We start from the raw sequence: 12,089 nt of genomic DNA, 5'->3' as shown, positions 1-12,089 counted from the left end.
GCTATCTTGCTTCGTTCTCGAGATCTCAGGGGGGGGCGGTCATCCGCCCCCCCCCGTCGGTACTAAGTTGGCGCAGACCCCCGTCGGTGCGCGGGTTAATGATGAACTTTAGTGGTAATTTTTTAGTTGACCAATCGTCGTTTTGAACGAAATTTGCTGTCAGACTAGTTCAGGGCACTGTTGTTCACTGTGCCAACATCATTCTGACATATTGCATCGCTTTTCTGCAAGATAAGCTAGCTGTTTGCAAGCAGCTGCAAGACGTAATTTAAAATCATATCCAATTTTTTAATTAGACTTTTATAAAAACGTTATTTCGGGCGGCTAAAAATGAACTTTTTATACTAGCCTCTGATTACTCATCTTTTGTTCCATATAGGTGCTTTGCTGCTTTTCCCTGCTACTTTTCGAGATATGCGCCAGTAAACCACATGATGTACGGGCAATTGTCACCTCGCCGCTCTACTGAAGGCCCGGCGCTCTTTAAAACGCTGGAAGTTGTGAAAAACAAACGCTTATAATCTAAATAAAATATATGTCCCTGAGCTCAGAATTGATCAACGCACACAATGCTGTCAACATTTCTGGGCCAAACTAAAAAATTCAGTCATTATTAACCCCTAAACACAAGTCAGTGATAATCAACAACAACTTGCTCTTTAGGTAGACTTGTTGAGAAATGTTATTTCGAGCCGCTAAAAATGGCCATGCCATACAAACCACCAATCATCTTTCTGTCATGCCCTACTCGCAATTTTTGCTAATGCCTGCTACTCTTCGAGGTCACGTGACCTCACCATTAAAAGTGAATGGGGAAATAAGGAAACTGTTGTTTTTGCGCATGGAATGATTTCAAACTATCTCAAGCACACGGAATCGTGATTTCGTGCACTCCTTGCAAGATCCGATGCTTTACTTTTGCATTTTTGACCTTCCGTGACGTCATTTATGACGTCACACCGGTCATAGGAGTTTCTCGTCAATAACTCATGATCAAATTGAGCCAGCGACTCGGGAAAGTCACCAATGGACTCGGGAAGACCTCCCGAATCGAATGATATGCGATACGACCTCCTTCGATTAAGTTCGTGGCCTGATGGGCTCTGAACTGACCTTGACTCGAGGTCAATACCTTAAGTTGACCTCACCCGAACAAAAAGTATACCATTCGACGCACCTGAGCCAGGCGAACACGATGGTGCCAAAATCGCTGCTCTGCGGCCATTTTTTGCGAAATTATTTGCCAAAAACAAAACTCTACCTTGGGCTTTTTGACTTCACCTCAGAGGTTACCGGTTGATCTTGGGCCTTAAAATCGGGTATCAATCGTTCCGCCTTGAAATGGCGCACACGCTTGTTTTTTCCGCGAGGCTCTAGCTCCATTAGGGGCGAAACGGCAAAAAGGGGTCGTACCAACCCTCCCCCCCCCCCCCTCGGCCGGCCGAGGGGGTGGGGGGTCCGACAATAGGTCCGGCGAGGGTTAAGCAGCCCCACTTCGTTTTTAGCATGTTTGCTTGTCACTGAGATCAACAACTCAATCACAAATAATTTCTAGCACTTTTCCGGACCCCCGGCCCAGTGTGCATTGTGAGGGAGAACTAAATGTCACGGCAAGAGGTCGGGTGATGTGTACTGTGCGGTGTAACCTATCAGTCGGACAAATTACTGAACTGATTTGTGATAACTAGGCAATTGTGTGGAGCAAAATTATACCTGAAATATGTATTGTTAATAACACCCAACTACATAGTTCTGGAGGTTTGTATAACTATTCTGATATCTGTTCAATCATGTCCAGTTCTACTGAAATCATTGACGGAGTGCTTGATAGCTTGTAAGAGGCGAGGCCATCTTTCTCGTGCAGTTTGATATGCTATGAAAATTGTTCTGTCTTTAAAACCCTTAATTAAGGCTCAGCACTCTCTCTCTGTAGATATGCAGTCGTCGACCATCAATGGCATCAATCTAAATAAAGCGCACATGAGCTTCAAGCGGCTGCGGGCTGGTATCTCATGCACATTTCGCTGCAGGCTCTCTTGCCACTGTCACTGAACTGATTGGTAACGATCAGGCAGAATTGTTTTTAAAAAAAAGATCGTGCCAGCTCGTGTGACGGGCTCGGACGTGTGTACTTCAGACAGACGGCGTTGCTGGCACGAGCAGAATGGCCGGAAGGCAGCGGAATAGCAGAAACTTTACTGTAGTTTAGCCAATAGGTCCCTTATCTAGACGTCTACGAATCTGGTGCAATTGACTGGCTGAGTTGAAGTAATAGAGTAAAATTAATTTGCTGTCGCAACTCTGTCATGAGCTAGTGTTGCGTCTAGCCAGCCCAAATATTTATGGATTCTAACCAATATACCATTTTTTTGTCCCTTGTGCCATTGTGACCTGAAGTTAAGAGAATCCTTTTGCTTGACATTGGACACGTAGCTTTATACAATTCTGTGATAATTTACGTATCGATGCTTTTTAACCCGCGCGGGGCTGGGGTCTCCAGCCGAACGCGCGGGGCTGGGGGGGGGGGTAAATTTTACCCCCCCCTGTTATCTCCCGAACTAATGGTCCGATTTGGAAAATTCAAACGCCAATCGAAAGCTCTCATCACGAACTACTAAAAACATGTACTTAATTAAAAGTTTGAGGTCAAGGTCAAGGTCAGGTCAAGGGTACAAATTGCAAGTTTCTACAGTATCGGCCTTGCACCGTAGTTGCCGAAGAATGGAGTCATGGACTGAGACTGATCGCCCAAAACGTGTTCTTAGGCTACCAAGACAATATTCGTGGCATACAATATCATTCAGAGGTCAGGTCAAGGTCAGGTCAGGTCAGGTCAGGTCACCAAAAAACAAAATATAGAAAAGGGCATGTGCGACACATGTTTTATGGGTCCTTTTACTCATAGAATTCAATAGGCACACTCAATAAGTGATATGGACCACCTCTGGATGAATTTTAGGTCGAGGTCAGGTCAAGGTCAGGTCAAGTGAGGTCAAATTTTGAAGTTGGTTGTTAAGGCCTAAAAAGGTGTCTATCTGATGCAGCTTTTCACGGCGAATCGAATGGTGCTATTTTTGTTTCCGTACGAGGTCTAGAACTTCCAAAAAAGTCATTTTTCAAAAAATTTGTGTGTCGTGACGTCATAAAATTTTGAATAACTCCCACATTTTTGAACCGATTCTTCTAAAATTTGGTATGTAGGTGCACATAGACCACTTCTGTGACATATATTCCGGTTTTTTCGATAGAATCAAAATTTTGGATTTTATAATGATTTTCCAAAAAAAATCAGTTTTTTGAAAAAATTTAGGCCAAAATCCAAAATTTTCAAAAACCGAAATAGCCATTTGATAGACAAAGTAAAATTACGTATAAACTTTTTTGTTACGTCTTGATTCCTTTAAAAATGAAGATGTTAGCGGCGTTTGAACTTTTGCCGTTTTTGAGGCGAAAATGGCGAACATGACGTCACTAAAACGTCAATTTCTCAAAAATTTTCCGACGGATTTCGCTCAAATTTTCAGGGAACGTGTCAAATTGATGTAAGAAAAGGTACTGAAAGTTTGGCGGCGCTGCGCGCCGCCGTTTTTGAGATATCGCAAAAATTCGCGAGGGGGGGTAAAATTTACCCCCCCCAGCCCCGCGCGGGCTAATTTACGCCGTAAACTGTGGCATTCCATTTGCGTGTTACACATCACATTCCTTCGTATTAGCGAGAAGTTTGACGTTCCATTCATCGATTTACATGGTAATTGCGACTTAATAACAAAACATGTCAACTGGTTTGGCTTCCATTGCTTCTTTTTGCAGTCCATTCTGTCTTTCAACTTTTTCCTTCCCTCTTTATGTTTCGCCACAACATGCCACAATTGACGTCATCGTAGGCCACATTACTGCCCATATGTATTGGCTGTTATGGGTAGGTAACCATAGAAGCTCCGTAGGTGGCTTTTCCGCAGGCCATATCATCCCCGACCTCGAGCTCCGATGCGAAAGCCTCTTATTGATGGTATAATGGTTATGGCCCCGAGCTATACTACGGCACGGTGCCGACAGATTGGGAAAAGACGCGGCGAAATCGCCAGCTAGCAGGAAACGAGATTGAATAAAGCGGGACAAGGCTGTAAAGTGAATTATGCCATCAGGAACCATTCACGGAAGAATGGGGTCATGATGCGTGTAACGTCGATTTATTGAATTCCGGTCGTTAATTTCAGTTTCATCCATATTTTGACCGAACCAGAGTAAGAGCAAACACTTCATTTACGAGGCCTCGCTATGATCTCAAATCAGTTCAGATTAGAGTTTAGGGCTTGATTGCGCTCAAGAGAGCAAGTGAGACCAGACAGTGGTTTTTGGGTAGCTGGTATGTCGCTACCCAAAACAAACCCGTTTACCCGTTTAACTACCTGACCTCCCCCTCTGCTTTCCCCAGGCTCTGACCCCGGAGGACGTACAGGGCTCTCTGGGAATGACCACCGTCAACCCCAAGCTGACGGCGTTCCAAGGCTTCGGCGTCGAGCTGTTCATCACGTTCGTGCTCGTGTTCGTCGTGTTCGGCGTGTGTGACGAGGGCCGTGATGACGTCAAGGGCTCGGCACCGCTGGCCATCGGTCTCTCCATCACCGGCTGCCACCTGGGAGCGGTGAGTTGGCAGCGCTGGGTGGTCACATATGGCAGCATTGAGGTCACTGGGCCGATCGGACCCTTTGGGTACCGAAAATAAGTGCATGTTTTTATCTCGTAGACATGCGCTCAACGCTAGATGTTTATCGAGGGAAGGTTTCTTTGTGGGACGCATCATCAGATGCAATATAATGTCTAGCCTCTTTATGCCCGTCGGTATAGCTCGTCAAATGCTACAAGAAAAAACAATGCTGGTTCTTTGTGGGAGAGAATGTTTGCAGATTGTGTGCTGTACCTGCTAGTGTTTTGCAACAGGCGGGGGGATAATAATCAATATCAGCAATAGGTATCACCTCAGTGCAACTAGATCCCCTCTCTGAAATGATCACCGCAACAAAATAGGGTCTCCGCCCAGGATTATTTCAAAGAGGTCTCCTCTGTTGTGGGGTGCACGGTTATTGGACCGTTCTATCAAGTCCTAGCTACAATAATTGGTTGTTTGAAGCGATATCTAATGCTGATATCGTTCGAAATCTCACAACATTTCATTAGCTAATTTACTTTGTCTCCATAACACGAACAATGAGGCTGTTGCAGGCCACACGGGTTGATTTTTAAATTGGCACAATAATAGCAGAAACTCATTTATGTCAATGGGCTTAAAGGGAAAACTAATCATTTAGTTGACTTGTCAAGCATATGAGTAAAATGATTCTGATTATAATGCAGACAACGCAAAAACTAATTCAGATTAAATAAAAACCGGGCGACAGCGTAGTCTCCAAATTATTTCAAAGCTATTTGTGCGAAGCTTCATGGGAGTTGAACCGATAAATTGTAATTGATGCATGCCGTGTTCTCTTTACAGCGGCATTCTTGTTGACAGTTACATAAGACCCATACCCTAATTGAAGCAATATCGAACGATTCCTGCAATACAAAACGTCACCCCATCAGCACAAATTGCCTCACATATACTCTACGTGATACAAATACAAAAATTCCGCGGTGACCTGACCCAGAGGGTCACGTTCCATCTGTCACGGAGTCGTGACCTGCCGAGTGAGTACGTGACCAGCGTGACGTGACGTGACGCAGCAACGTCCGTCACACGAGCGATGGAGACGTTGGTACTGGGTACCCACCCCTCCCTGGGGCTCCAGGGGGAGCTGTCCCCTCCCCTTTCCAGCCCCAGATGGGCTGTCTTACTCGGCCCCGGACCCGGGGTGGCTGTCCAGCGCCCACTCCATTCCCAGCCCTCGGATGGGACACTTGTCCTAAGAGGACGGCAAGACGGCTATCTCCTGTCCTTTCCAGCCTGTGGGTGACTTCACTGTCCCCCTCTTTTCCAGACTCTGGATAGCTGCCCCTCCCTTTCACAGCCCCAGGACGGCTGTCCCCTCCCTTCCCAGCTCTGGGTTGGCTGATCCCTCCCTCGCCGCCTGTTAGTGTGAGCTGTATAGGTTTGGGACGGAGCTGGCAGCCGGTGTAGTGGTGACAGCTATGTTAACCAAGTGTGTGGGAGTGAGAGGGAGGGGTTTGCCTGTCATCGCCGCACGTTAAGCTGCCAGCGCACCCACTGTGCGTGCTGCGATCACACATCTTTGTCGACACTGCGCCAATGCTCGTCAGAATAGCTGCACCAATGATTGCCACAATAGCCGCGCCACTGATTGTCATAACAGGGATACCAGACGGTGGTCGGGCAATGGATAGCTATACGCACATGCAGCAGTGAAAAAGGGCTCTAGGGCTGCATGTAACATATGTAATTGTACACCCTGGCTGCTTTGTGGGAAACTACAGAAATAAACTGAATGCAGTCACAGCACATGGAGCAAGGTCACTTCCATTGTTTGTAAACAATCAAACAATGCAAACAGCCATTCGGCACGCGCGAATGACCACAAAGCTCCGACGGAATGATTGCTTTGCTAAATAGACCATGGGCGTAGCTTGAGCCCTTATCTCTTGGTGGTACACTGCACCAAGAACACTGGACTGTCCAATGCTCGTGCATGGCCTGCCGATACATTATCCCACGCCGCCCCGGTTGGGAACATCGAGAACTCCACCCGTAATAGTGGGAGTCACTGATGATTAGCCGCCGTTAATCCAGCCAAAATGACGGCCTGAGTTTCCTCCAAAGTGTCCTCACACGAGGGATCTGCCGCTTCCAGCACCTTCCGACAGTGGTTCCACGAAAACGAACGCCTCGGGCTCCTCGGCGCCCATGGGACTGGTGGTCAGGGTGGGGCAAATACACGCGACGAAATGGGCTCGGTATGGGCTAGTTGCACGAAAATGGTCGGACGTCTGGTTTCAATGTGGCTGTTTCCGCCATTCTGTCAAGGTTGGGTGTATTATTTGGAGCGTTGCATAACGCGAATGCTTAGAATGGAGTTGTTGAACCCTATGTTGTCCAGATATGCCAGCAACTCTTCTACGGTATAGGCACTTGACATTAGACATTGGTCACAATGTTACCTACTGGTTTAATGGTCGCGATAACTTGATGGCTATGTTAAATTTGATTAGCATTTTCGTGTAGGTATACCTAATTCATTTATTTTTTCAACGCTATTTGCCTTCTCTCAGTCTAAAACTTGTGGGATACCATCGTTATATCCTGCATCGTTTGCCACTGCCGCCCGTAACCCGCTTTTTACCGTTGGCGGATCTGGGCATGTAGGTACCGGGCGGTGACATCGGCTGATAGTTGAAAGGGAGACGGAATGGAACCATTAGTCGAGCGGATAACGGTCTGCAGGAGAGACATTCACAGCAAACATTGCTAAACAATACGCGTGTACATGAACGAAGGTCACATGACTGGCATTGGAAGGCGTAATGTGTTTTGTGTGGGCATTTTGCTCACCGTTTTGCCAGCTATGTGGCGTGGATCCGTGTTATACAGCTGTGAATGACAGCGCACAAAGTTCGTCGTGTTACTGAGTGGGAATACTTCCGGTAGATCAGAAATTGGCGTTATTTCCATTTTTAGTCGGTTCAATATGAACACCAGGCTTCTTATCCATTGAAAGCATCTCTTCTTAATTTTTGAGTCATGAAGGTCAAGGGGTTCTTTTTTCATGCTCATTGGTAATGGTATGAACTGTTTTCATCTGTCGTGTAGACGGCATTAGACGGACCTGTGAAGAAAATAAAACCTATTCGAAATCGGTTTCCGAAGAAAAATGTAGGTATGACCGCAGCTATTGAATAGGGCTGGTAGATGTGGACCGGCGCGATTTTAATTCATCACTTCCCGATAATGCATCATCATTTTGACGCACAACCACCTGTAATTCGCCGTACCATTGCCATCGCAACCGCAGGACCAACCGAGGATATACACACCACCACTCATAAACTAGCTGACATAAATCAGCTGTCTTGCTTGACACGAATCAAATCCCGCCTAACCAGTCAGTAATTACTCCTCTTTTGTGGGGATGGCCACCGCCTGAGGTAGCGCACACTATCCTTCCCATCTGCTTCTCATGGCCAGTTTTTTTTTTGTAGTTCAATTACAGATTAATGGCTCGATCATGTTATCAATCACCGTAATTCTGCTGACCAGTCCACACGACACGCGTATGTGGAGGGAGGGGGGGAAGGGGGTTACAGGTTACCCAACACTACACTTCCCCTCCCTCCCAGTGTCTCATGTTCAGTGTGTTCAGCTAGTCCACCTACCAAGCCCACGTGCGCACATGTCCACCCATTCATCAGTATCGTATCTCCTTGACCAAATATTTCCCATGGGCTGGGACGCATTGCTGCATGTAGCGAGCCGTTGGATAGCGTAACTTTCAGTCCACCAATGTCAACAGGGCGGACATTTTCTAACCGCCCACCATTCAACATTGTCCTTCTATTGCGTCTCCCCATAACCTGTGTCAACGGTCTCCACCGTTCTCCGGCCCAACCGTGATTAATTTGTGTACCCACATACCTTCCAGTCGCCTTGAAGCGACAACTTTTGACGGGGGATTTTTTTCACTGGGGCGGCCGTAGTGATCTGACCTCTCCCTCTCCTCCCGTGTTTGCAGATCAAGTACACCGGCTCGTCCATGAACCCGGCCCGCACATTCGGGCCGGCTGTGGTGACCGGCATCTGGGCTAACCACTGGGTGAGTTGTAGTGTGGCGCACATGGGGAGACTACCGGCCAGCCCGCAGGGCTAACAGCCAGCGAATGTGATGATGGAACGCAGAAGAAAGGCGTCAGAGGCGGAGCTTGACGGTGGGCATTGATTTTTGTTTGAGGCGTATTTGCAGACGGTAACTTCATCAAGCATGCTTGATACTATGCATTTACTATTTGTTCAGGAAAAATCTTAGGTGCTCACACTATTGAATGCTAACAGTTTCTTTGTTGTTTTCTTTTGATAATTAGCTCTATCTTAAACATTAACAGCAATGAAGCTTGAAGATCAATTTTTCACCGTCGTTTGCTCATCTCTGGCGCCTTTCTCCAGCGCATCTTGGCCGCATGTGATGTCTCTGTCCATTGTGTTTTCCGAATTTTGAGATTGGCGTTATAGCGCAACCACATAAAACACCGGGAACGTTTACCGTTGACTGAACGCTGGAACAGCGTATAGTGTCGGGTGGAGCCTAAAAGACTGGGGCTTTTTACGAGACGCTCCTGCGTGAAAAGCATGCCGTTTTTTACCGTCATGGTATGCAATGGCGTTGTGGGAATTATGATCAAATTATCATCAAAACAATGAGTTTATTGCGGTTGTCGAGTTATAACGGTTCATTGAGGATATTTTATGCTATTATCCGTGACAGTTTTGTCAAATTAGGATCGAGTTAGCTGCCTGTCTACTCCAAAGACCGCCATTAAATGCATGCGTCCGATAATTTGAGAGTAATCTGTTATTATGAAGGGACGCCATTGCCGCTCATTTAATCATAAAAGTCTTACTATAAAAACACCCTGGCGCCCAAACTTTCAGTTTCTTCATCGCAGCCTGACCACCGGGTCGAAAACTGCCGTGATTTCTAGGTTAACGCTCTCGAAGTCAATCGGTTACCCCAATTGTAATTGTCCGGACACGCGTAACAGCGTGTGAAAAGTGCCTTTTGCTGAGGTCAGGTGTGATACGACACATCCGCTGTGTGGTGTAACTCCTTTGGCGGAGTGGGTGCGTGGGGGACGATTGTGAGGAGTGGGACGGCCGTGACCCATTCAGGCAAGAAGTGGGAGCCGGGCGGGTCTCCGCGCCGTCCTCGGGCTGAGTTTACTCACGGGGTGGGGTGTGACTGGAGGAGCCCGACCCTCCCTGCGCGCATACCTCGGACCGGCGCGTGCCTGGGCAACGCCGAGACGATGATAGGGTGGACGATGGGCCACGGAGGCAGATCAAACACGGGATACGCGGGTTGCAGTAAAGAAAAGCGAAATGTACATACAGATTGGGTAAAAATCGACCAAAACTAACTAGGAACTAACTGAGCATCGTAACATATTTAACCGCGCTTGCAGCAAGATGAGAGCCGCTGACAGCGTCTTGTGGAGCCTGCTGTCTGCTCTGCACGGTATGGCTCCAGCTTGCCCTCCGCTGTGAGCTGTGACCGGTCCCCGCCGGCTGGAACTGCCCCCGCAGCACGCGCTGGGCCCGCCTGACCCCCTGATGACGAGCAGTGCCGCCTTTCAGACCGCACTAGCCGCGTGTACATAGCAGGCTGTTGCGCTGGTCGCTTGGCGGCGCCCGGTTGATTGGCATGTTTGGTCTGGCCGAGGGCCGTGGAACGTCGTTGTGTATCCGTGATTTGTTACGGCTGTCGGCGGCGGCATTATACCCGTGGGGGGCCCCGTCTCTCCCCCGCCCCCGCTAGCAGCCGGCGCTACAGTCGACTAGCTGATAACGAGCGAACCGTCTAAAAACTATCAGATCAGCAGTGAAGCCTCATGCTCTACTGAGATACTTGTCTTCATTTGTCTATCCTCGAACGCTCTGTCTTCAAATGCCCTGTCTGTTTGGTGGTGGTAGTGCCTGTTATGTGTTCAAAAGACACACCGAAGTATAACTGCGCCGTTTCAGTTCGTAAACTTATAACGTCGCAGATGGGGGCGACGACTAAACATTTTGTTGGTTGCACTGCCAGTTTGATCCTGGTTTATGATATTTGTCCTTCTGTGTGTCTTTTGAAACAAGGTCTCTAGAGAATTTGTAGGTATGAAGTCGCTTCCAGTTATAGTTCGCACGGGGAAGCGTGTACAAATGTTCGCTATTTCCAAATGCTGTCCAAATGCGATGCTCAGCTGTTGATGCTATGCTTTCCGAATGCGAACCTTTAAAGCAACTCCATTATGAACTCGTTCTTTTTTTCTTTTTTTTTGTAGTGTCATGGACTCATGGTACTCCTTTTTTAAACGTTGTCGATTTTAAGGTATAAAACAGAGAGACCTGACTTAGGCATATAGTCACATGCCTTAGTCAGGCCTCTCTGGTCTAGCTCCCGCGCTTAACACACCCGCGAACCGTACCACCACAATACGAAAACTTTTTGCGGTAATATCCAGCTTACCCGTTCTGCTGAAATGTTTTTAGGGTTATTCTACCAATCGAATGCTAAGACATGTCCCGAGAACTGTTTTGTACGTGATATTGCTTTTCGGCGAACCAGGTATAATACTGAGGAAATTAGGTTATCAGAGCCCAAAATTATTAGCTTTTGTAAGTACTCATGTCTTGCCTACAGTTTTGACTGAAGACTACTTTACGCATGTATCCCATGGACTTCAAGAGTTATTTTCTGTCTACAACGGCACGGTTAGGTGCTTTTGAATATTGCATTAGTTTACACGTGTAGCGATTTAATATTACATCCTAGGCATAGCGCCTCTCCTACGATTCCATCGGAAACCATCACGTCACCAATTCTGCAGCGACAAAAGTACCATCTCGATTGATCAAATCAATTTCTTACACACCAACCGTCGCAATCCCACACCTATTTGACATCGATCCCCGTGTTATTCGTTCGTCTCCGATCAATGCCGTGCAATGTTGACTCCCGTATCCATCGAGTCTGTGATGGCGTCTCTACCGCCGTTGCGTGGCGTGTGTGTGTGTGTGCGGCAGGTGTACTGGGCGGGCCCTCTGGCCGGTGGCATCATCGCCGGCCTCGTCTATACGCATGCCTTCCGCGCCCGCCACATGGCTGTCGAGGCGGTCGAGTTGACCGAGGTGAAGCCACAGCGCGCCAGCAAATAGGCGCTGGCCGTGCAGGTACGATCTTCGGAGCGGCTGTGGAGGCGGGCGCCGGACTCCGGCCGCGCGCTGGCGGGTGTCCGTCGCTCTCCTTCTCTCGCGGCGCGCTGGTGTCCGCCGGTGTCTCGGCCGTCTGCATGGCACGCGGGGCTTCTGCACCAGTCGCGGCGCGCCAGACACGCAGCTGGGACTCAGCCGTGGGCGGAGGCGATCGTTAGCTCGTGGTGTTAGT

General features: G+C 48.0%; 1 protein-coding gene across 2 annotated transcripts in view; it reads left to right on the top strand.

Moving 5' to 3' along the window:
• The window catches only part of LOC122389719 (aquaporin AQPAe.a-like), a 41,045-nt gene that overhangs the window by 26,733 nt on the left and 2,223 nt on the right, over window positions 1–12,089 (top strand). The window contains exons 3-5 of one of the 2 annotated variants that reach the window (XM_043382025.1): window positions 4,436–4,645; window positions 8,682–8,762; window positions 11,729–11,875. In XM_043382025.1, coding sequence (XP_043237960.1) covers window positions 4,436–4,645; window positions 8,682–8,762; window positions 11,729–11,860 — 423 coding nt within the window. In that variant the 3' untranslated portion in view covers window positions 11,861–11,875. The remainder of the gene's footprint in view (window positions 1–4,435; window positions 4,646–8,681; window positions 8,763–11,728; window positions 11,876–12,089) is intronic. The other variant, XM_043382024.1, reaches the window with a different exon arrangement.

Source organism: Amphibalanus amphitrite, unplaced genomic scaffold (genome assembly GCF_019059575.1).
Source record: "Amphibalanus amphitrite isolate SeventyFive unplaced genomic scaffold, NRLGWU_Aamphi_draft 000369F_arrow, whole genome shotgun sequence".
NCBI classification, from domain to species: domain Eukaryota; kingdom Metazoa; phylum Arthropoda; class Thecostraca; order Balanomorpha; family Balanidae; genus Amphibalanus; species Amphibalanus amphitrite.
Note: the sequence above shows the minus strand (reverse complement) of the source record. Positions and strands in the feature narration are given on the sequence as shown.